At 37.2% G+C, this 25,979-nt stretch overlaps 1 protein-coding gene and 3 non-coding genes across 4 annotated transcripts; 1 reads left to right on the top strand and 3 right to left on the bottom strand.

Moving 5' to 3' along the window:
* Positions 1-20,994: 20,994 nt before the first annotated feature.
* Positions 20,995-21,122, bottom strand: LOC148566176 (small nucleolar RNA snoR86). Its single transcript, XR_015884927.1, has one exon. It is a non-coding gene; the product is annotated as a small nucleolar RNA snoR86 (small nucleolar RNA).
* Positions 21,123-21,204: 82 nt separating this feature from the next.
* Positions 21,205-21,328, bottom strand: LOC148566177 (small nucleolar RNA SNORD14). Its single transcript, XR_015885460.1, has one exon. It is a non-coding gene; the product is annotated as a small nucleolar RNA SNORD14 (small nucleolar RNA).
* A 94-nt stretch (positions 21,329-21,422) lies between these two features.
* On the bottom strand, positions 21,423-21,523 carry LOC148566178 (small nucleolar RNA Z43). The gene has a single exon (XR_015885269.1). It is a non-coding gene; the product is annotated as a small nucleolar RNA Z43 (small nucleolar RNA).
* Positions 21,524-22,617: 1,094 nt separating this feature from the next.
* Positions 22,618-24,471, top strand: LOC148566179 (serine/threonine-protein phosphatase 7 long form homolog). Its single transcript, XM_088486556.1, has 3 exons — positions 22,618-22,701; positions 23,564-24,279; positions 24,363-24,471. Exons 1-3 carry the CDS (start codon positions 22,618-22,620, stop codon positions 24,469-24,471), a joined length of 909 nt encoding a protein of 302 aa, XP_088342682.1.
* The last annotated feature ends 1,508 nt before the right edge of the window (positions 24,472-25,979 follow it).

The following is a 25,979-nucleotide window of genomic DNA, read 5'->3' on the forward strand; positions in this document are numbered from 1 at the left end:
GAATCAATGCATAAGTATTGTGAAACGAAAAGAAATGCATGAGTATGTGGAAAAGTGAGAAATGGGTAGTTAGGATAGTACTTAATTGTATAGGTCATTATATAGGTTAGGTGGGAAAGTTTAAGTTAATCAAAGATTCAAATCCTAAGTTCACTAGCCATATATGACCCTACCTTGACCCTAACCCCATTACAACCTAAGGAAAAGATCTCATGATAATTGTGTGCATGCATTGAATAATTGTTGATTGTTAGATGAAAAACAATTCTTGGAAAGCATGATTAGGGGAGAATTGAGAGAATAAACCCTAAACACTGAGTGATTAGAGTGCAAACACTTCCGCCGAGGGTTCGATGCTCAATCCTTTGATTCCCGGCTCTCGCGAGCATTCCTCATGCAAGGTTGCACATATTGCATTTGATGCTTAGAAAGTGGCAAGTCCTATGCTTTGACCATCATTGTACCCCATGTGCTCGCATATGTCCTAAGAAGGCTAATTTGCTCCCAACCAAGTGGATAGTGGCACTAGTCATAGTTGCATACATATAAGTAGGTTGCACTTCATGAGTCTTATACTTTTGCAATCCCTCGGTCTTCTGTGTTTCTTTGCATTTCTCTAAGCATGAGGACATGCTAGAATCTAAGTGTGGGGAGGTTGACAAACCCCAACTTGAGGGTTTATCTTGTGCTGATTTCAGGGGTTTTATCAATGATTCCACACACTTTCTATATGAAAATACAAGATTTTGCATTCCTTTCCTAGTTTCGCCTCATGAATGAAAACATGCTTATTTCGCACTAAAATAGATACATTTCTAATCTTCTCTTGATGCCATTCGATGCCGTGACTTGCGTGTTAAGTGGTTTCAGGATATGGAGTAGGAATGGACCGAAAGAGAGAAGGAAGACGGGTACAAAGGAAGGAATCATGATGATTAAGCTTTGGAGATTTCCGCATGGGCGCGTGCGCGCACCTTGCGCACCCGCGCGGATAGGGCAACGTGGAGCCAAAGCCAAGAGCCGGCTTGAGAAGCGGCTAAGCCAGGATCTTCATGGGCGCGCACGCGTACATCACACCTTCGCGCACATTTCAAGACGTCTCAACGGCGCGTGCACGCCGATTTGCGAATATGATTTTTAAGAAGTCACGTGACTTAGGCGTGGAGGCAGTTAAGGATCCCACTCTTGGAGAAACACCTTGGCGGGAAAAGCTTAAGAAGACCAAAGAAACAAGGGTTAAGGACACTTAGTTAGTTCATTTTTCTAGATCTAGATATTTTTGGAAGAGAGGAGAGTTAGTTACACTTTTGGGAGGAAGAAGAGGGAGATTCCAAGCTTCACTAGGGTTCATCCTCATCTAATTTCTGAATTTTCAATGACTTTTTGGTGAGATCCATTACAATTCTCACTCCACTTTGTTCATGTCATAGATTTTCTTCTCCAATTTCAAGTAGTAGATACAATTGATCAATTCTCATAGATCTAGAATTCAACTTTGTAATTTTGGATTTCATCTCTATTTTGGATTTTCATTGCTACTCTTTGAGACTTGTTGTTAGATCTTTGTGTTGCAATACTTTCAATTTGACTTTTCTTCTCATTTTACTATGACTTTCCTTCTTGCTCATCACATGTTTGATAAAATGACAACACTAGCTATGGAGTAGAATTCTCACACTTGGCATAGGGTTTGGTCCTTGGAAGAAGTTGAATAGTTGTATCAATAGTTGATTTGGGATTAGGGATTGCTAGTTGGCTTGGAGTGCACTAAAGCTAGATTCCCATAAGGTGAAGCTAGGACTTGTGACTCAAGTTGATTGCTTTCATTTGACCTCCCTCTATACCTAGGGGATAACTAAATGAAGCAAGACCTAATTGTTATCAACATTGAATGGACTATAAGGATAGAATTTCTAATGCCAACCCTAAGCCAAGTCTTTTGATAATTGATTGTTTGTTTCTCATTATTTTGCTAAAACCTTCAAAGAATCCCAGCAAGGCTTACTAAATCAATAAGAAGCACACTTTGGCAATTCCAAGGGAGAACGACTCGGGAGACTAGTACTCTCGGATATAGATTGTAGAATTGTTTGATGAAGGATTTTGCGTCGGTTTAGACTATACTACGATTGATCATTTGATAATTTCTATACCGGCAAAAAAATCATTTGTCAATAGCCGAACCGCAACAACTCAACTACACAATGACCTTTAAAGCCATAAACTGTAAATACACAGGCTGCAGAATACACCATGTCAAAAACTAAAAACACACCCAATCATGTCTGATATAATACACCTGAACAACAACAACTCAATTAAAATAACAAAACCAGTAGTGTAGATACACCCACACTTCTAGCAAAAATACACCCAAAAAAAGACCTGATCTACACCCGAGAGTCTGCTATAAATTTCAGGTAATTAATCACAACTAATACATTGAATCGACAGATTCATGTTAACGTGTTAGTTTCACAGTCAATGTTCAGCAATTTTTCAACTACACAATGCTATACAAATTACTGAAAGAAAATTCATTATGTAAATCAAACCTCAGGAACTTAGTTAGATTCAAATTCATAATCCACTTCGCCTGGATTCAGCTGAGAATCTGAGGTGGAATGATCCATTATCTTCAAAACGAGTTCAAACTTTGATTTCAGAAAACAACAAATCAAAATAGAAAACGAAGCTCGAGTTGCAGAGAGAGAAAGGGAGAGGAAAAGAACGATGGAGAAGAACGAGGGAAGACGCGCGAGAAGAAGAACAACCAAATCTCCAAATAACGAAAACGAAGAAGGAAACAAATATTTTAAATTTGGTAGTTAGATATACGCGGGATCTTATATAGCGCGTGTAATCAATGTATGTGGAGCAGCGCGTATTTTCGTTTTATTGTTTAATGAGCTTGTAAAGCATACAAGCCCTAATGGCTTGTATGCAGAGCTTTTCCGTAATGGATTCTAAAATTTATAATTCATAACTTGTAAAAAAAATTATTTATATATTAATCCTTAGTCACATGTCATAACCATACTTATAATTCATAAACTTTTTCTTTGAACAAAAAAATTACGATCTTGATTAATATTAACTATTAATTCTTTTTAAAGGGTTTTCTATGAAGAAAGCTTTTCACAGCAAGTAAAACAGAGGAAGAAAAAATGTGAATCTTTAAAATTAATTATTAAAATAGAAGCCAACCTTTTACACAAGTGTTCTCAGATTTATATAAGCTCAGAAGAAAAATCAAATGACTCAATAACTAACACCTAAATACCTGTCATATCACTTAGTAGCTAGGTTACACTTTCTTGACTTTTCTTGAGCTCATCTTGAGCTTGTTTTACAATACTACCCTTAACCCCGCGCAAACTCATTCGAAGTTTGTCCTTCAACCTCTAAAAAGCAGTCACTGAGAGGGACTTTATTAATATATCAGCTACCTGTTCGTTTCCTGGAATGTGGACCACATGGAGAGATTTGGACTTTAGCTTCTCTCGAATAATTTGAACATCAAGTTGAAAATTCTTGGTACGATTATGCAGCACTGGATTTGCTGCGAGTGACACAGTGCTGAGGTTATCACAAAAAATAGTGGGGACTGTTTTGAGAGGAATCATCAATTTAGCAAGTAAATTTGTTAACCAGACCAACTCCCCTTCACAGGCAGCTAGACTCCTGAATTCTGTCTCCATTGAGCTTCTATTGATCGTGGTCTGCTTCCTGCAACACCAAGTAATCAAATTAGGCCCACAGACCTTCGATCCTCCAAGTCTGCTGCCCAATCTGCATCAGCAAACCCATAAAGCCTATAATCTGTGCTTGGATGGATCAAAATTCCATGCTCTTTTGTGCCTAGCAAATACCTTAGCAGCCTCTTTACTGCCTTCCGGTGAGTAAGCAAAGGACATTGCATAAATTGACTTATCTTGCTTACTGCAAAAGATATGTTTGGCCGTGTGATACACAAGTATTGCAATGTTCCTACCACACTCCTATATAGTTTTGCGTCATCAAACTTCTTAGAACCACTGGACAGCTGTAAGGATGAAACCATAGGTGTAGGCATTGGACTTGCTTCCCCATGCCTATTTTAGATAACAAATCAATTATATACTTGGTTTTTTTTTGTGACTAATTATATACTTGGTTTGGGATAGATGAGGTTGACCTTAAGCAGTTTTTCTAACCTTTATTCCCAAAAAATAACTTAGTTCCCCTAGATCTTTTAGAAAAAAAATTTATCTAACTACTATATCATGTTAGCTATGTCACTATTATAGTTACCAGTAATAATGATGTCATCTACATAATATAAAATGTACATCACTGAATCTAATTTATGTCTAATAAAAAGAGACGAGTCTAACTTAGAACTACAGAAACCAAATAAGTTTAGTAAATACATAGGATGACAGTGCAATAAAAAGTTTGTAGCGTATATATAGCAGCGCAGGCTGATCAGCAATCAAATCGTTAGATAAGTATTTTGTGGGATATGCTTTGAATCAATTAATGCAAGGATACTAATTTTTATCTGCTTAATAAAGTGTTAAAGATTTGAATCACATATTGTGTTGTAATAATTTATTAATTAATAATAAATTTTTAAATTCAACTCTAATTTGTGATAAATTAATTTTTGGTATATAAGACTGAAAATTTTTATGAGAATAAAAACAAGTATAAACCATAGGGATTGATTATATTTTAAAAGCAATCAATCAATCAATGGATTTGAAACTTTAGCGTAGATTCTTTTCTAATTAAACTATCCTGTTCGTCTTTGTTGAATGAGAATAAAATTTGGAATGTCTAAGCACATACATACTTGTTCATTGACAAATACACATTGCATGATTAAGATTCATTAGTACTATCATTGTACTCGATCAATAATTCATAGATGATGGATGTAGTACAAGTACGTAATTAGGAATGAAAATAGATAGTTTTGACTTTTGACAAATTTAAATTATATCGTAAATAAAATAATTTAAATTTATATCTGTTATTTTATAGATTTTTTTTTAGGTATAAATTTGGTCTATTTAAAATTAAATAAGCTCATGAGCCTATTTAAAAAATCTATTTCATGAATTAAAACTCAAAATACAATAAACTTAAAAAAATCAAAATTGATATTAATGGATTCTAAAATTTATAATTAATAATTTGTAAAAAAAAATTTATTTATATATTAATCTTTAGTCACATGTTATAACCATACTTATAATTCATAAACTTTTTTTTTGAACAAAAAAACTATGATCTTGATTAATTAACTATTAATTCTTTTTAGTTTTGTTTTGCGTTTAATATAAGCGAATAGTTAAAAGTCTAAATTAAGAATAACTTATTTTAAAAAATATATATATTGACGTGTCAGCTCAGCAACTTCTTATGTTTTTTTTTAAAGCTTATGACATGACCTTTTTAACTAATAGGTTTTACAAAAAGTCCAAACATAGACTGTTTAATAAAACAAGTTAAGTCTAAAACAAGCCCAGTCACAAACCCCACCAAGTCATGAGCCCCATCGAATAGCCCGGCCCACTTCCATTCATATACGTAACCCAAGACTACTAAATATTATTACAAGGATCAATAAGACATACTTTTTTTCTTTTATTTTATGTTTAATTATTTTATTAATTCTTATAGTTTATTCAGATTTTTAATTAAGTCTTTGACACTTTTTTTTCTTTCAATTGGATTTTTAAACCAATTTTTTTAATTAAGTCTCTACCATAATAAAAATATTTGATTTAACCGAATATTTTGTTTTCAAATTGACACAAATTATTTTTCATATTGAATACACACTGGTGTATTTGCTGAATATTGGGGAGGGAGGTATTTTGCCGTATTGTAGGCGTTTAGATTCAATACGTCGAAGACGTGGTGACAGAGTCCGTCAGTGGCGTGGCAGTCCCCCTTCAACACGCAGGGGGTCTGGTGATGTGGCGGATAAAGTGATGTGGCGGATAAAGAGGGGTGGCAGTGCCCTGCCAATACAGGACGTGTTGCCCTGGAGTCCGTCCGTGAAGCGTTGTAGATTTTTGCTTGTTTCTAATGATGCAGTAGGCAACACGAGAGGTGTGTTGCAGGCCTGTTTGCATGCAGGGGACAGCCCCCTATCCGGGTAACCAGCAACGAGGCAATAAAGCTTTATAAATTGAAGTTTCATACCCATTTATGTATGTACCGAGAGAGAAAAAGAGAGTGTGAAAAAGAGGGACATTCCTGAAAAAGGAGAAGATAATGTTGTTAGCAGTGTGTTAGTGTGTTAGTAGTAGTAATAGCTAGTGTGAGTAGTGGTTTGAAAGAAAAAAAATTATATAAAAAAAATATTAGTTTATAGTGATTAAAAAATAGTACATAATTATACGACACCTGATGAACATATTATCAATTATTTAGATCGTTTAATTTATGTAAATTGATAAATTTTATTTTTTTATGTATTTAAATTTTTTTAATTTTTGTTATTGTAAGTATCATATAAAAATATAGTAAGATTATTATTTTTTGTATTTTATGAGTATTTTCGAATAAAATTTTTATTTGTGTAATATAATTATATTTTATTTTATATAAATGTGAATATATAATTTTTTGTTATAATTGGATTAATTTTCTGTTATAAAAATACTATAATAGAATATATATTTTATAATTTTTGTTATAAAATACTAATAAATAAATAAATATTTTTATTTTTTGAAAATAAATATGCAATTTTTTTTTAAATTTTAATAAATAAATATTATAATAAATATGTGAATATTTATAAAATATGTTATTATTAAATGTTGCAAAAATAAATACTTTGATAAATAAACATTATTAAATATTTTATTTAATTTCAAAAAAATCAATTATATTTATTTTTTTCAAAAAGAAGTGTAAATATAAATATTTATTTATAATATTTAAAGAGATGAATGTGAATATATAATTTTTAAATATTTTTGTTATAATGGAATTATTTTTCAGTATATTTAATAAATAATTTAAATATTAATAAATAAATAAATATTTTTATTTTTTGAAAATAAATATGCGAATATTTATGTTGATGTCGATTTGTATTATAAATAAATATTTATTTGTAATAATTATTATTTTATAAACTAATAAATATATTTTTGTTGAACCAGTCTATTAGGAATTTGATAGTTCGTAAACTGGATCCGTCGCAGACATGGAATCTGATGGTCGAAAACTACTTACGCTTAACGGGATTCTACCACGTTTCTAGTATTGAGGTGATAAAAGGATTTTACCTCTTATTAGCTGCTCTAGTGGAAAGGTAGAGGCAAGAAACTCACACCTTTGTATTACCGGTGGGTGAGGTTACTGTGACACTAGAAGATGTCGCTCATATATTTGGCCTACTCATTGATGGAGAGCCTGTGAGCGGCTGGACAGATAGTAGTAGCGACTTCCTACAAAGGTAGAGCATCGCGATATTCAATCGCGAACCAATTGCCAGTAGTTCTTCGAGATAAAACTAGGTTGGGTTCGGCATATCAGAGACGCAGAGCCATTGGACACTAATGAGTCTATTAAGAGATCCAGATGCCAAATTTTCTGTTTGTTGGGTTCAACCTATTCACGGATAAATCGACCGCATATGCCCATGCGAAGTACCTACCATTGCTTCGCGATTTCAAGCGCATCCATACTTATAGTTGGGGGCAGTGACGGATCCAGAAAATTTTGATAGTGGGGACAAAATATATATAACATTATAATAATTTTTATAATAAAAATATTACGTTTACATAAAAAAATAGCTATCAAATTATCTATTATAAATTTGTGTATAAATACATATATCATTTAACTTATTTTTAATATGTATTTTGTATTTCAAAATTTATATTTTAAGATTTATTTTGTACAAGTGATTATTTTATGTATACGTAGCATAATTGTTGTTATAATTATATTTTTTTATTGTAAAATATGATTAGGTTTCAAAATATCTAATTACAAATTAAAATATTAAAATAGTAATTTAAATAATAACATATAATTTAAAATTTAATTTTTTATATTTTATATTTTGAAACCTTGACAATATAATTAAAATGTCTTTTTTTTTGTATATGTCGTTAAACAATCATTTAAAACTCAACTTTCATACAAATTAGCTCTTGATGATATTCATAGTTGAAAAAGTTTATTCAATTAGTGTAGTTATTATGAAAAAACTAAAGCTAATTTTAAAAGAAGAAACACAAATAGATAGATAATATTCTTTCGAGTCGATTTCTAAGAAAGAACACCAATCTTATTTAAATTTGAAAATTGATCATTATAATGGACATCTAATATGAAGTTTTCAAATTGGCTATCAAGTTTTGAAAGTTGAATAAAAAATTATTGTGTGGTCAAATTTAATAATTTAGTGGGACAAATAAATACTATTATTATATACTACTCAATAAAATTCCAAATTGTAGTGGGGGTGCATGCCCCACACCCACATGAGTGGATCCGTCCCTGGTTGGGGGTCAGCATGTTTCGCACATCTTTACAGAGCACTATGCCATGCATCACGGTATGATACTACGGAGATAGACGATGGCCATCTTTACAAAGCACAATGTTCTGGTTTCCATCTTGTGCAACAGCAACCAGAAGTGTACCTTTGTATTTTCGATATGGGTTTGTGCCATCAACCTAAACTAGAGGCTTGCAATGCCTGAACGCCCTAATGCATGGATTGAAACTCCAAAGTACGCGATGAAGTATTCTGACACTGTCTGCCTCCTCATTCCCGTTGTACAGTGGTCGTGTTTCTATTTGGACAATTGAACCAAGCATCTTCTAAACCGTGACCGAGAGCCACCATGGCAAAGTTTGGTAAGAATCCTCCCAACCACAAAAAATTTTGGTTATGGACTTCTGCTTTGCCAACCAAGCCTTTCGATAATTGATGGTATAGTTGAACCTTAACTGGACTTCCGCTATTATAGATTTCACCTTAATGGATGGGTCAGTCTCGACCAATGGCCTTATAGCCTCAGCAACTGTATTCGAGTCCAACTTGGAATGATCCTATGAATTCGTTCCCATTGTGCACGTGTGCCTACCGTTGTATCTATGTATCTCCCAACAACCTTTTTTCCGTATCAAACTGGCTCGGATAAGCCAATCACACCCACGCCCATACGTCTTGCATTTTGCATAGAACGTCTGTGGCTCAGACTCATACACATTGTAGTCAACTCCTCTAGAGATAGTGTAACTTCTAATTGATGCGACGACCGACTTTCTAGAACTATATTCCATTCCAATCCTAAACTCTCCGTCCTCAGGATCAGCAACGCCTACAAAAAGTAGAAATCATCATTCATAATCAATCCAAAAAATAAATTAACAAAAACATATTATTCACTCATCACGTACCTATGTTTGCATATTCCGAAAATTTCGGTGTATGCATGGCGTCAAGATCCAAGTTACGCATAAAAGGTAGAACACTCATCGGTTGACTAACTGAGGAATGAACCACTACATTCTCCACTGCTACCTCAACTCCCACATCACCATCCTCGTCTTCGTCGCCGGCTTCATAAGCGGTTTTAAAGTCCTCTTCGCTATCACTATTCATTCCTTCGTACACTGCAGCTCTATCATCCTCTATATCTAAATCATTTTGAATCTAATATGTCTCTACATTTTCAAACTCAACATACAGCTCAATCTGTGGCTGTCGCATCTGAGTCTGCCGGTGAATTTGGAACATATTCTGCATACTCGCTTCGTCAATAATTGGCATGATATCAAACTGTATTAGACCACCAAAAACTACAACCGGATTCCGGTACAGAATACTGCTTACTCTACTCAATATACCGTTCTCTATGCTTTGACTGAGACCGTTTTGAAGCTCCATTAACGTTATGGTGCATGGATCCACAAACGAAAACAGATTCTGACGCACAAATCTCACCCCCTCATGCGTATTCCATATAATCTCACTGTTACGATACACTACCAAGTTTGTGGTATCCTCCATTACACTACCAACACACTCAAAGAACACTCTTCTTCGCAATAAAAATAGTACCAAGCTTTACCTTATATAATAGAGGGGAGCACTCAGCACGCCCTCCACGTGTTGCTTTATCAGCTAATCAAAGTGAACCATGTGTCAACACGCCCCATGCATGCTGACTCAGCACGCCCCCCACGTGCTTTAGCTCCAACCAACCAAACTTCGCCACGTGTCAACATACCTCCTGCATGCTGACTCAGCACACCCCCACGTGCTGCAAACCCAACCAAGCAGAATTTGTCACGTGTCTTCCACGCCCCCACGTGATGCATGCAACACGCCCCCCGCATGTTAGATCTTGGATCTGACATGTCCACCAAACTATAAATACACTCACTATACATATTTTCAACTAAAACACCAATAATAAATCCATAATAAAATTCTTGAGCGTCAAATTGAAGATATCTTAATTTTTTTTAAATCTTTAATTGTCTCTCTCCTTTATGTTCATAAAGACGTAGTAACCCTCTTACTTATCCTCCTCCTCTCTGTCTCCTTCTTCTACTCTCGCCTCTCCCTCCCTCACGCTCACTCCTTCCACCCTCCTCTAGTTTCATACATTCTATTTCTTGAATTTTTATCTATATTGTACTCCTAATCCTTAATAGTTTTTTTCTTCCATTATTAGCCCGAAGAAGGTGCTAATGAGGAGAGAACTCATGACCACAATGAAAATTGAATATTTGCGGTTGAAATCCTTCATAATAATATATACCTATGCGCTGATAATTCTTCCAATCTATTCACTGTATAGAAAAATACTGATATCGCTAGTGAAGAGCAGCATCGTCTTAAAATGGTTGGTAGATATCAGATATCACCTTGGGAAATTAGTCCATCGGTTCCAACACAATTCCCTTACCATGTTAAATTCTCAAATTCCGACTATTATTTTTGGCACCCTCCCTCCTTTCCGATTCCACCCTCACTCCTCCTAGCTCTGCCACAACCCTTCATGGTTGTATAGCTGCCAGCTCTTCGTCCCACACGGAACTTTTTCTCAACGACATCGATTGCGAGGAACCGGATCGTATTGACTAACTTCTCGACAATAGTGGTGTTCATGGCGATGTGGTCGATGGTGTCAACAACGAAGAAGGAAGAAGTGGAGACCTTGAGGACAAAGATTGGAGAGATGCGATGAAGAGAAATTGCATGTTGGGTCGGGTTAGATGAGACATTGGGCGGAGGTCAAAAAAATTATGGGAGGAAAGAACAACTAAATGAGTGATTTTTAAGAATAAACAATGGGTATAATGGTAAATTTACTTTTTCTTAACATTTTTGATAACGTTTATTTGGTAAGAGAAACCTAATTAAAAAAAATATTGGTTTAGAAACTCAATAAAAAAGAAAAAAAATATAAAAATTTAATTAAAAATTTGACAAAACAATAAAGACCAACAAAATAACTAAACATTTATTTTATTGCTTATTTGTTACTTTAAAAGTAATCCTCCTTACTAGTATAAGATAAATCTAACACATAAATTTTATCGTACTAAATAATGACAATAAAAATTATAACATAAATATGGAGGAAGGCATGGGGCAACTCTTCCCTATGAGCTTCCGGGTATAGAAAAACAAATTGGTTGCAGATAACATCTATCTAGAAGAGGCCAAGCGTATTTTTGAAAAAAAAATTGTAATTTCTTTTTTTAATTTGTAATTAAGAAGGTTTAATATATAGTTATTAAAATCGAACTGAACCGGTTTATTTGACTGAAACATCGGTAAAGAACCAATACAAACTGGTTAAATTTGGAGCGAATTGGCAAAAATTGGTCGAATGCGAGGGAGATCAGTCCGACCGAATCGCTCGGTCGCAGATGTGAGCAAACCTACAATGCATCATCGTTCTGCAAGTCCACTTTGCTCCATATGCTCCAACGTTGCCAAGTGTCTACGTGGAGTTCAAATCCCTTACCTCAATGATGCATCAGATTATATATATTTTTAATTTTAAACTCACTCGTTTTTAAATTAAATATATTTTATTTAACTATAAATTTGATTAAATATATACAAATTAAAAAGATAAACAAAAAATATTATCAATCACAATTTATTTTTTCTTTTCATGATTATATGATATCTAGTAATATTTTTTTTAATAAATACTTATAATATATAATAATATAATAATACAATAAATATAAACTAATTAATAAAATATTAAAATTTAAAAATAATTATTATTTTTATAAAAACAAAATAAAAATACTTTTAATAAAAAAATAATTAAATTTTATATAATTATTTTATATAATTTTATGATATTTATTAATATTATTTTTCAATAAATATAAAAATACTTTTAATATAAAAATAAAATTAAAAAATCTTTATAATAAAAAATATTAAAATTTTATATACTTATTTAATAATAACTAAATTATAACTTATTCATTATAATTTATTAAAGTTTAATTATTTTTAAAATATTAATTAAAATATATATTTTAAATTTTAATTTTAGATTTTTGACTATTATATATAGAGCAAGCCCAATAATCCAAGATCTAGTGATGGTCGAGACCATCCTTGGGCAACTATGGTTACCACTTACCACATATACATTTCACTGCAAAGTCATATATTTATAAAAAAAAAGAACAAAATAAAAGAAATTCAGTATCAAGAATGAGAATACAAATTAAAGATAGCCACAAAGTTAATATTTAATTTGATCTCTCAAATTTTCCTCGACCTCAAACTAGACTTTAATATTTTCGATGACTCAGCTAGGACTTCCAAGTTATGAATTGTGATTAGTGTTAGTCTTAATGGTAATCTCCATTACTAGCGTGCTAATTTTGCAGGTTAAGTTGCTATGGTAGACAAAATAAGATAACATTGTTTTTTGTTGGCACTTAATCTTCATAAAAATGACATCGTTTCATATGAATAAGGATGGCAATTTTTTTCGTAGAAATTTACCCGCAGAAAAACAGAATTGGGGTAAAAACAGAATTGGGGACCTTTTTCTACCCGTAGGGGGCGGGGACGGGAGTGAGGTCCTGTCCTCGCCCCATGGAAATCCGAATAATCCCTGCATGTAATCCCTAAACACCCTTCTTCTGTGCCGTCACTCTCCCTTCAAATTCTTTTTTTTTTTTGAAAGCAAATAGCTCAACACAATAGTAGTGGAGCAAGCAGAGTGTCACAACTAAACATAAACAGGGCTAACAAGCATAAAATACAAATCCGTCCCCATGTCATCTCCAGCATAGCCATCAACAACTAAAGGGATCCCCACCGTTCCACTCGTTAGTACTATCCGAGGACATGTTGATGATTTCTTCAACTCCTTTGCTTGTTTGCTGAAAAATCCGTCTATTCCTTTTCAACCATAAGTTCCAGACAACTGCACAGAAACACCTCAACCGGTGGTTACGCTCTTCCATCCTCCTCGGTTCTTCTGTCCAACTAAGAAAGTGTTCTTTCACCAATCCCGGATAAGACCATCGTCGGCCAAAGGCTGAGAACCAAGCACTCCACACCTGCCATGCAAATACACACCCTAAAAACAAGTGATGTATATCCTCCACCTCATTGTTACAAAGAACACAAGTAACATCTTCCTGATTGATGATTCCAAACCGGCTCAACCTGTCCTTTGTATTCACTCTTCCTATCAGAACAAACCAGACAAACAGTTCCACTCTAGGCGGGACCAACCCCTTCCAGATAGTCCTGGTAAAGCTGTAGCTAGTTACCTCCGCTGGGATCAGTTCCTCCTGCATCACCTGCACAAATGAGTTAGTTGTAAAAACACCTCGCCTATCATATTTCCACACCACTCTGTCCTCTCTGTTATGGACTAAATTCACAGGTCTCAAAACCTCATGCAACGCACTCAAGAGTTCCAACTCCCATTGGAAGAGCTCTCGCCTCCATTGGAAGTTCCAAATCCACTCAAACCCATCCCAAAACCCACAGTTTCCTATAACGGATCCACACTGATTTGAAACAGAGAAAAGCCTCGGGAACCGGTACTTTAGGGGTCCACCAAGCACCCATGCATCCTCCCAAAATCGTGTCCTACACCCATCCCCAACCTCCATGGACAGGCCTGCAATCATCTTATCCCTTAGAGGTTGGTTCCTGATGTGAAGCTGGCAAATATCCTTCCATGGTCCTCCTCTAGTAGGCGGGTCTTGAGTCGACAGAGGCTCATTGGGGTTTAGATTATGACAAGAAACTACGATTTTTTTCCACAATGGGCACTCCTCCTTCGCAAATCGCCACCACCACTTAAACAACAGCGCTGTGTTGCGAACCATAGCATCCCCAACTCCCAGCCCACCTAACTTCTTCGGTGCCTGTACCACTTCCCACCTTACTAATGCCATACCAGTCCTACCCTCTTCTGAGCTCCACAGGAATGTTCTCTGCAACGAAATCAATTTCTCAGCAACAGCTTTCGGCATCTTGAACAAACTCAGATAGTATACTGGCAAACTGTTCAACACAGATTTGATAAGTACCAGCTTCCCAGCTTTGTTTAGCACCTTGGCCTTCCACAGGCTAAGTTTCTCCTCCACCTTATCTATGATGGGCTTCCATGTCTTCACCAACCTCGGATTAGCTCCTAGGGATATTCCAAGGTATTTGACTGGGAGGGAATCCCCCTTACACCCCAGCAAGTTACACATACAATCGACCCATTGCTCCTCACAATTAATTGGAATCAGACTAGACTTCTCAAAATTGATACTCAGACCTGACATCAACTCGAAGACTCTCAGAAGCCTCTTGTAATTCCTTATAGTATCCTCTTCTGGTGGGCAAAAGAGAATAGTGTCATCAGCAAACTGAAGATGTGACAATGCTACACTATCTCTACCAACCATCAATGGTGCTATACGACCATTCCTGACTGCCTCTCCAATCATTCGATGCAGCACATCTACCACAAGTACAAACAAGAACGAAGATAGTGGGTCCCCTTGTCTCAACCCTCTTTCTATATTGAAAGGCTTAGATGGCGATCCATTTATCAGCACCGACATAGACGCAGTGGCTACACACTCCATCATCCATGCTCTCCATTTATGCCCAAATCCCATCTTCTACAGCACAATGTTTACAAAACTCCACTTAACCCTGTCATATGCTTTTTGGAAGTCAAGCTTGATTAGGGCAGCCTCTTTTTTCCTCAGTTTAAGCCAACTAACTGTTTCACACGCAATAAGCGCCCCATCATGGATCTTCCTTCCCTGCACAAATGTACTCTGAGTCTCTCCTACCAATGTTGGCATCACTGACCTCATCCTCCTAACTAGCACCTTCGAAATAACCTTATACGCACACCCCACCTTGATAGGTCGCAAGTCTTTAATCTCCTTCGCACCTATGAACTTAGGAGCCAGCGCCACCCAAGTGATATTGGCCTCCTTGGGTAACCTGGCCGTCTCGAAGAACCCCATCACTGCAGCTGTGAATTCAGAGCCAATCTCATCCCAACATCGCTTGATGAAGTTCATGTTGTACCCGTCACACCCTGGCGCCTTGGAGGACTCACAATCCCACACGGCCTCTCTGATCTCCTCTGCCGACGGCATCACTTCCAGAGCCATAGCATCCTCCTCACCTATTCGAACCACCAGGCCATCTCTGAACCCCATAACAGGAGAGACTTCCTGATGGTATAACTCCTTATAAAACTCTCTGATAGCAACCTTTATTATAGCCTGATTCCGGACCAACCTGCCGTTAATAGCCAGAGTATCAATCCTATTGTTCCGCCTTCTAGCTGAAGCTATATTGTGGAAGTATCTTGTATTTCTGTCCATATCATTCACGTGTCGAGACCGCGACATCTGCTTCCAATGTATTTCTTTCCTCACATACCATCGCTCACAGCACTTAACCAGCGCCTTTCTTCTAGCCTCCAGTGTTCCATCATATACTCCATTGCTGACCATATCATCAATCTTCTTGATCTCTTCCTCAAACTTTATAATCTTCTTATCCATGTCACCAAAATTTGTCCTATGCCATCTTCTAAGTGGTTCTGTCAGCGCCTTCAATTTATCTGTGAATTGTAGCTCTCCCAATCCTCTCCATTCCTCCTTCACCATCCTGCGAAACCCCTCATGTGTAAACCATGAATCAAGGCTCCGGAACGGCCTGGGTCCTCCTCTCGGCTTCCTACCCTCCACTATTAGCGGGCAATGATCTGACAAACCTCTTGGTCCACCTCTCAAGTGTGCCTCTGGGTACTCTTCTAACCACTCCAAGCTAACCAAGACTCTATCTATGCGACTGCAGGAACACCCTCGAAACCATGTAAACTTCCGATCAGTGAGTGGCAAATCCACTAAGTTCATGTCCTGTATCCAAAACTTAAAGTCTTCCGCAGACCTTGTCAGCCCAGTAGTGCCTCTTCGTTCCTCTATATGTACTATTTCATTGAAGTCTCCCATAAAACAGCACGGAACCTGACATAACCCCGCTATATAGCTCAACTCCTCCCATACCTGAATCTTCTCATCTCTATCATGTGCCCCATAGACCAAGACAAACGCACAGTTGAAACTACTTTTTAATATAACTCCCTCAACACACAGCCACCTCTCTCCCTTATAACAGTTATTCAATTTGAACATCTCCTCATCCCAAATCAGCAATAGTCCACCAGACGCCCCATCAGACCCTACATATTCCCAACCTGGACTACCTTGTCCCCAAATTCTGGCAACATCAAATCTCGTCACTATCTGTCTTTTGGTTTCAATCAACCCTAACATTTGTAGCCTATGTTTATTCTTTAGGTCCTTTACCATTCTCAACTTCCCATCCCCCCTCAACCCCCGCACATTCCATGAACTAAAAATCATCTTAAAATTGTTTTACACACCTGTTTTGCATGTTTGGGTCTGCATCGTCTCATTTTCGCTTTCTGCTTTGCCATCTTTTTTTTGCGAGCTATTTCTTCGTTCTGTGCTTGTAAAATTGCCATAATGACATCTTCCTCCTCGTATAATATCGCTCCTGATTCGCGTGCCAGTTCCCAGATCTTTCTATTTTCTACCAGCTGTTCCTCCAGATCGGTTTGCTGCTTGTCACGTGCTTCCGCCTCATTCCTCCTTCCTTCTTGGTTCGGTTCAGTTTCTGCAAAGTCTTCCTCAAGGTGCCCACAGATCACCCTACCAGTTCGTCCAGCGTAGTTATGTGTCTTTTGGTCACTTCCGGTTCCAATCTCTGGTCTGGCGCTCTGTTCTCCATGCCTCCCCTCTTCGTGATCAGCCCTTACTGCGCCTTCATACCTGCTGCTCTCATGGATTCTGTCTCGTCGTTCTCCCCTTGCCACTTTGAAAACTGATGCGCCAAACATCCCCTGTTCGACCGCCGCCGGAGAACCAGCTTCCCCGCCATCGACTCCACTCCCTGCGTCGTCGTCAGCAGCAGTCCCGGTGGTTTGGAGGCGGACAGACCCAGCGCGTATCAATTGCCCCCCCAGGTTCTCGCCGAGTCCACCCTTTCCGCGACCTTCCCCATTATCGCCGCCTGCCTGCCAGCGACTGGGAGCTCTCCCATGGCGCCGCGTTCATCTCCCGTGCAGGTTTGGTCAGGAGAATCGCGACCCGCGTTCGCTGGCTTGTGGGCTTGGAGTCCTGGGCCCAACCTTCGGTGCCTGTCCTCATGTTCTATTGTGGCCCAATTCTTTTCTAATTGTGGCTTTTTTGGTGTTGCACTTGTGGACTCCCTTTCTAGTCCATTTAGGGCACCAGTTATTGTTTTTTCAGAATCTTCTTCATAGAGCTTAACGGCTCTTCCCCCTAATTCGTGCATAAAATGATTATCCTTAATTAATGCCAGATCCGTTCTGATTTTCTCGAGATTACGCTGCGCATCACCATTATTCCATTCATTCAAAATTGTATCAGTAATTACAATTCTACCCTTGTCTTCTTCCTCATTCCGTGGAACCAACAACAACCGAACTTCATCCTGTATCCCTTCATGCGATGACCCTGCACCAGAATTCTGTATTATATTCCCGCCGGCGCTGTTGCTTTTGCTATCGGGATTCCCTTGTATATTTGACTGTTTATCTTCAGATTTTCCGGTGCATACCAAATTACACGCCTCATGTCCAACCTCCTTCACCAGAACATCGAATCCTCCCGTACCAACTGTAACGTGGACCCATTCTTGAATCACATCCATTACGCAAGTGTCGATCTGAACACGACCTACAGTGAAAGAGCTACACATTTCCGTTTCTCTATCACATCCAACGACTTCACCCCATTGGCCTCCTATCGTCCTAAAGGTGTTAACTGACCAAGCGTGCAGCGGGACTCCAAAGCATTCCAGCCACACCCTTCGAGTTTCACTATGTTCTGACTCCTCCCATCGCCACACTCTATGGAATAGCTGTAAGAGTCTATTCATGTTAAAGGTGTAGGCATCGTCGGCGTTCCGTACACTGTCAAAAGTCAGAAGAGCTTTGTACGCGCCCATCTCCCGCACCTGAACAACATTAGGCACATTCTTTGCGATCATTTCCTTTAAAGACTCAAAGTTAATGGCCTTGGTCGTGCCCCCGACGATGCTCCTCTGCAACCATTCCAGATTCTCTGTTGCCACTGCTACTTTCACTTTCTTTGTCCGATCCTTTCCGTACGGATCTTTGTCTCTTTCCCGTTTCCGCTCCTCATTTTCAGGAGCCTCAGGCTCAGACTCAGCAACTTTCCTACGTGGCTGCCATGTAGCGGTTTGTCGCTTGTTCCCATCCGCACGTGTATTGCTTGTCATTACTGCCCCTGACATCCTTCTGTATTTTGCCTCTTCCACAAACAAAATCTTCCCTCTCAGTCTCTAATGATTCATTTCCGCAACCGCCTTCAATGCCCCTCCTTTGGTTGTGTATCGCACGAAAGCAATCATGTATATATTTCCACTTTTTTGTTTTCGTGATAAATATATATCATTGATTCTTCCCGTTCAGTTAAACAATTGGAATAATTCCCTCTTGGATATGTCCTGCGGTAGATTACTCACAAAGATAGAAAAAGATTCATGCTCCAGTCGCCGATACTCTTCTCGATTTCAAACCCTTAGATCCTTGTCATGTTCCTTAAACCTACCCCCTCCCTGTGTTTCCCACCCCCTCTCTCTCTATCTCTCATTGACAAATTAGAACTAGTTCAAACATGTCAGCCCTCTCCCTTCAAATTCTCCCCCTCTCCTCTCCGCCAGACCACTACCCTCTTCCCCTCTCACCGCCGTTCGCTAGACCGGCACCCACGTCTCCTCTCACTGCTTCCACCTCTCATTCAAAAGGTCGTTGCGAGGAGCATGAACCGTCGCCATTTTCGTTTTCGGCCACGCGCCTAGGTCTTCATCATCCGGAGAGGCAAAATTGTCGCAAGGAGATTGAAACGTCGCATCTTTGTCTTTGGCCTCGCATTGCCGTGTTCAGCAGCAGTCCAATCTCCGTCGCCGCCTCCGTCTGTGGGAAAGATATTCTTTTCCAAAACAAATTTTTTTATTTTATTTTTCTTTTTTTCAGAAATTGATTTATTTCTATAAATAAATACTATTCTAATCTTTTTTTCAAAGAATCTGCTTCTATTTTGATGAAGGTGAGGTGGTCTGCTGTTGGATTTTGACGGTTGATTCTTGGTTTGGGTTGTAAACAGTTTCAAGATTGGTTTAATTTGGTATGTGATTGTGTTTGGCTAAAGTGGATTTTAAATGGATAAATGAATCTAAGATTTTGATTTGGATATTTATGATTTGTGAATTTAGATTGAACATTCCTCGTTCCAACAATTCTGATTATAATTGTAATTGTAATCGATTTATTTTAATTTTTTTAAAATTCATGAATATCTGCAGAGACCATGATGCTCAATGGACACGAGGTCCTGTTATCCATCGCAGCCAGAAACCAGGCGTAAAATACTGATCAATTTGTTTGAATTGTTTTGCAGATGAATGAGCTAAAAGTAATAATAATTGTATATCAATAAAAATGGAAGCAAATTTGTGACCTAGGAAGATTTTCGTAAGAGATAACACAGATGACGGTAAAATGGATGTATTTTTTCTATTGGACTTACAAGGTGTTATGATATGACATAGTTCAATGTCAATGCCTAGTTCTTGCCAAGCCTCTAAAGCGTGATTAAGAGCCTTTTCACATGATCAAGTGCCATTAGAGATGTACTTTCATGCTAAGAAAAACTAATGGATTCTTTATGCCTAACTACTTTCCCAACCTGAACCTAAAGTGATATCAAAATTAATAGAAATTCAAGATGGTTTAAAGATGACAGCAATGATACTAGTGATTATGATAGTGCATAAGATTGGCTTTATAGGCCTGAACCGAGGATTATCATCCAAGGAAGGATGAGAGAATTGAAGTTGATAATTATGATGAGGGTGATTTAGGACAACTGCCGGATAAGAATGTCGATGGCCAAGTTAGTTATGATGCAAATTATTGCTGCTTAAGTACTAATCAAAAATAATATTTGCAGGTTATATAGCATTGGGCTGCTCTGGTTATTGCTAAGAAAAGTCAAGATTCTTAATTTGGGTCCTCATTGGACCAGCTAAAATATCAAGATCCAATTTGATATTCAAGACAAATTTTAAGGGCTAATTTGAATAATATGGCTTAAATTACACCAGAAGGAGAATGGGTGTCTCTGTTTCCATGCCCTAAAATTTCAGCTTGTAGCACCTTGCATTAAGGCATTGTATGATTTCCTAACGAAACACAATAATTATTTTTTTAAATAAAAAAAACTTGAAACAACTAACTTATCTAAATCAAATTCTGTATAGTCATTATTCAAGAATAGATCCTCGTAAAAAAAATTCACATTAACTTTGTAAAAACTAAAAGGAAAAGAGTATAATAATAATAATGAGAAAAACAAAATGTAGCGACTTGTTCGAGGCCAAGATCAAAATAAAAGGATTTGACAGGCACGGAGAATCGCCATTGCCATTGTTATCGCCAACCTTCAAGGCAAGTCGCGCCATTTGATTCAAGACGCTCTTGCTCTGCAAATTGGCTTTTTTATTCAACATAACAAAAATAATGAACACTACAGAATAGCGAAAAAAGAGTTCGTAATATCAAAACTGCCCTCAGACATCCAAGGAAGGATTAAAGCAGCACTAGCTCTCAAGCCTGGCGAAGGCGAAAGCTCTTAGGCGGCCACTGCGAATGTTTAGAGAAACAAGCCTTTGGATTTATCATCATCGGACGCATATATCCATTACTCAATCATAAATGGCAAAATCCGCAAAACCCTAATGCAATTGATAAAAAAAAAAAAGAAAGAAATTGATAATATGAAAGGGACTCGGAATATGGGTGGTGATATATCAGGATGGTCGGCAAGGCCAACATGGCCAATTACGACGAACGAGACCTTAATAACATTCAAATCGTCACTGCCCCCAATTATGCTTCGAAACTGGACACAATAACCGGTAGAGTCAGAGCCTAATGAACAGATACAATGATAAAATTACAATCTTTTGCAGAGACGAGAAAGAGAAAATTAAGAGATCGACTAGGGTTAAGGCGTGAGTGAATGAATTTTGGAGAGCGCGATAGGTGGTGCTTTATAGGGAGGCTTTTGGTGAATTAGGGTTTCCAGAGTTAGGAGGGTGCGCCGCTACTTAACTATGTTTACAAAAATCACTCATCGTTTATTTAATTTAACACGCATGAAAAAGAAAATTAATCTCTAAAATGTATAATCTAATATAGGGGTGTGCATGGGTCGGATGAAACCGGGTTTGATGTAACTCAGACTCAACCCGAAATATATACTGAGCCTATTTATTAAACTCGAATCCGACTATAAACCCGATGAAATCTATACATTTTCGGGTCACGATTATACGGATGAAAACTGGGCCGTTAACATTACATTACCTTGATATTTTCTTATAAACTAGCATGTGAAAATATCAAAATTTCTAAAACTCCAACCATTATTTGACATGGTAAAATTTACTTAGAAAAATATAACAAGAACCAACTCTTCTCTAAAATTAAAGCATAACCATAATCAATACTAATATTATCTAATAACACTAAATATTTAAATCAATACAAATAACACAATATTATGCATTAATTAGTCTAAAATCTTATGCATTTTAACATTTTTTTATTTTACATATTGGGGAGGAGTTGGTGTATAACAAGGTTATGGGCGTCCATGGTGCTTCACGCAGATGTGACGGCTGCGATGAAAAAATCGGACGGACCGATTTCACTACGGTAATCAGACGGTCCGTTTTCGGGGCTGGGAGAGTACACAAATCGGACCGTCCGATTTGTGCCCCCAGCCAGGTGTCACGCATGCAAGTGTTCCCCACCAAGTTGTAGCAACACTTTGGTGATTGCTGAACGCTCCCCTCCCCATTCTCTTTCACTTTCAGCAACACCAAACTCTCTTCTCCTCCAACCCTACCAGCTTCTTCCATGGCCCTCCATTCATAAAGCTTTAATGTAAAAAAAAATAGACCACTCCTTGACAATGCCTAAAAGAAGAAGAAGAATAATAAAAGATGTTAATCGTCCGGAGCTTCACATTGCTAATTATCTTAATCATCCTAATTATGTAAGTTTTTATTTTATTTTAAAAAAATTTATTTTAATTAAAATAATAATTATTATTATGTTAGAAATTAGTAATTTATTATGATGATAATGTTAGAAATTAGTGTAGTAATAGTATTTGAATATTTTAATCTGATTAAAATAATTTTAGGAATTAGTAGTAATGTTAGATTATAATGCAGAAATTAGGGGATTAATATAATAATATTATTTAGAAGGAATGATTATAGTACATTATGATAATATAATAAATTAACTATTGTTATTAGTAAGATAATTAAAATAATGATAATAATAATAATACTGTTATTAAAAATGGAGATATGATAAATAAAATAATTAATATTAATTATTATTACCAAATTTATTGGAATAATAATAATAATAATAATAATAATAATAATAATAATAATAATAATAATAATAATAATAATAATAACTGATACTGATGGTTTAATTATTTTTATTAGAATACGGCACTAATAGATCAACGTGTGATAATGATAATAAATCATTTAATTAGTATTAATTGTTAGTAATAAATAATTTTTTTGTAGTAATAATATTTATTTATGATTAAGCGTTCGTAGCATAGTAAAATAAATATTATAATTTAAAAATTATTAAATTAACTATTTTTGTTATAAGTATAACATAAATATTTAATAAAGGATTAATGATTGATTTATTGTTGTATGTATGTTGTTAGAACATAATTGAATAGTTACTTGAGTATTAGTATATAATATAATAGTTATTTTTATTGGCTGTGGTTGTGGATACGTTTTACTGGTTATTTGGTAATGAAAGTTTGAGTTGATAAATTTAATTTGTTAATTATTTAATATTATGTTTGTGTTTAGGGTTCTCGAATGTTGCAATGTGACCACTACATGCCGCCGGATCGGTACAATCCAATAGTGGAGGGGTATTTACGGGACACAGGCTTTTATCATGTTTCACAGATTGGAGTTGTCCAATGTCAGTCGGCATTGGTTAATGCTCTGGTCGAGAGATGGCGCCCTGAGACCCACACGTTCCACTTTCCGGTTGGTGAGTGCGCCGTGACACTGGAGGATGTGGCGTTAATTCTTGGTTTTTCGACAAATGGTTTGCCAGTTACGGGACCGACATTGAGCAGTTATGAGGCTTTAGAGGCTGAATGCTTGGATCAGTTTGGTGTTGCACCTATGAAGGCAGACTGCAGGAGAAGTTTCATCAAGTTGGTTTGGTTTCGAGCATTGAAAGATCGATTAGTGTTGGTTGATGATATCCAGATTCAGAGGTACGTGAAGTGCCACATAATGTTATTGTTTGGGACCGTTATGTTTGGAGATAAGTCTGCAGCAAGGGTGCACTGGAAGTTCCTGCCGTTACTCCGTAACTTTGCCGGGATCATACAGTTCAGTTGGGGATCGGCCTGCCTGGCACACCTGTATAGATCGTTGTGTAGAGCAACTCGTGTCGACTGTAAGGAGATTGATGGTCCGCTGATACTGTTGCTTGCCTGGGCTTGGACCCGTCTACCATTCATTGCGCCGATTCCAAGCAATCCTCAAATCTTTCCGATTGCAAATAGGTAAATTTAATTACTAAACGCTTTGAAATAGTGTATTTTAAATTGTATCCATAAATGTAAGTTAGCGAATCGCTTGATGTCAGGTGGCATAACTGGGAACGTGAGAATCGGCCTTACAGATTTCGTACCCTTGAGAACTATAGGAGAGATTTGGATGTTCTGCAAGAAGGACAGGTTTGTTGTAATAAATAAGTAGTTCTTTTCGTTTATCCGTGTTATTATTCTGTGTGTAATCCTCGGTTACTTGCATAATGTGTGCAGTTTGTTTGGGAGCCTTATGCAATTGGAAGGACCGATTCGGACGTGATTCCTCCTGACATCCGTCAGCATTCTGCTATTTGGAGTGCCACAGTTCCACTTATATCTTTTGACTGTATTGAGTGGCATGCATCTGATAGACTGAGGAGACAATTTGGCTTGACTCAGGGCGTTCCTAATTAGGAGCGAGACCTAGGTGAAGCACACGGCGAAGTTCTGACAGGTCCGAAGAATCAAGATTGGTCTGGAACCCACTCATTCTGGGTTATGCATTGGATGAACTGGTATAGTCATGTTCTTGTCGATGACACGGTGCCCTCACAACATCAGGCAGATATCTACTTGCATTGGTACCGAGGTACATATGGTGACCACTTGCATCTGTCACAGATCGAACCGCAAGAGAATCAGCACGGTGATCCTATGCATAATCAGGAGAACCAAAAAGTACAATCACCACCACCACCATCGCCACCGCAACCACCACCGCCCCCCTCACAAACACAGGCACAACAAGAGCCTGAGCAGTTCACTCCATACATTCCTAACACGCATTCTGCGGATTACTTGACTCCACCAGTATATCAGCAGTACTGGAGTGTCCCGCACCAAGAACTGAATTCCATTCCCACAGTAAATTCACCATCCGGCATAAGGGGAAGCTCTACTGCAATAACATGCTTTTATTTCTGTCTTTGCCATGGTTATTGTGACTACAATGTGCAGAATGAACATGCCATTAACATGTCCATGACAGTAATCGTGATTGGAACTACTGAAATTCACATTAATAACATGATGTCCAATATCATTGCCCTTTTTGCATTCAGAATGAGAATGAGAACGAGAATGAGAGTCTTTGTTTGCGATGAAGCGGTGATGGCCAAAGGGGAAGGGGAAAGGGAAGGGAAGGTGGAGGGGATGGTGGTGATGGAAGGGGGTTATGGCGGGGAAAAGGGTGGAGGGTAGAGGCAGAGGAGGAGGGAGCAGCGATTATATTGTTAGGGTTAGGGATTGGGTTTGGAGATGAAGGGAGATGAGAGGTGAGAGGTATTTATGGAATTGTAAAAAAAATTTGGTCATTTTTGTCGAACAAAATATACTTATATAAGTATAACTTTAGTTTTAATTTTTCATGGTCAGTTTTGTCAGCGTTCGAATCTTTTATGGTCAAAAATGGCTATTTACTCTTTTAAACCCTATACAGCTAAACTTGTTACTAATTGTTGATATTATATTCAAATAATTTAGTCAATTAGTTGCTAGGTGTAAATTAGGTTAGATTAGGTCAGCTAATTAGCGGTTAGATGTCAATTGGGTTAGATTATAATTAATTATAAATAATTATGTTTTATCTTTAGTAGGTATTAAAATGATTAATTAGTGTATATAAATATATGAGCTGAGGAGTTCAAAAACCTAAAGCTTTTCACATTAAAATC

The sequence above is a fragment of the Arachis ipaensis genome, chromosome B5, assembly GCF_059453495.1.
Source record: "Arachis ipaensis isolate K30076 ecotype BB chromosome B5, ASM5945349v1, whole genome shotgun sequence".
Taxonomy (NCBI): Eukaryota; Viridiplantae; Streptophyta; class Magnoliopsida; order Fabales; family Fabaceae; genus Arachis; species Arachis ipaensis.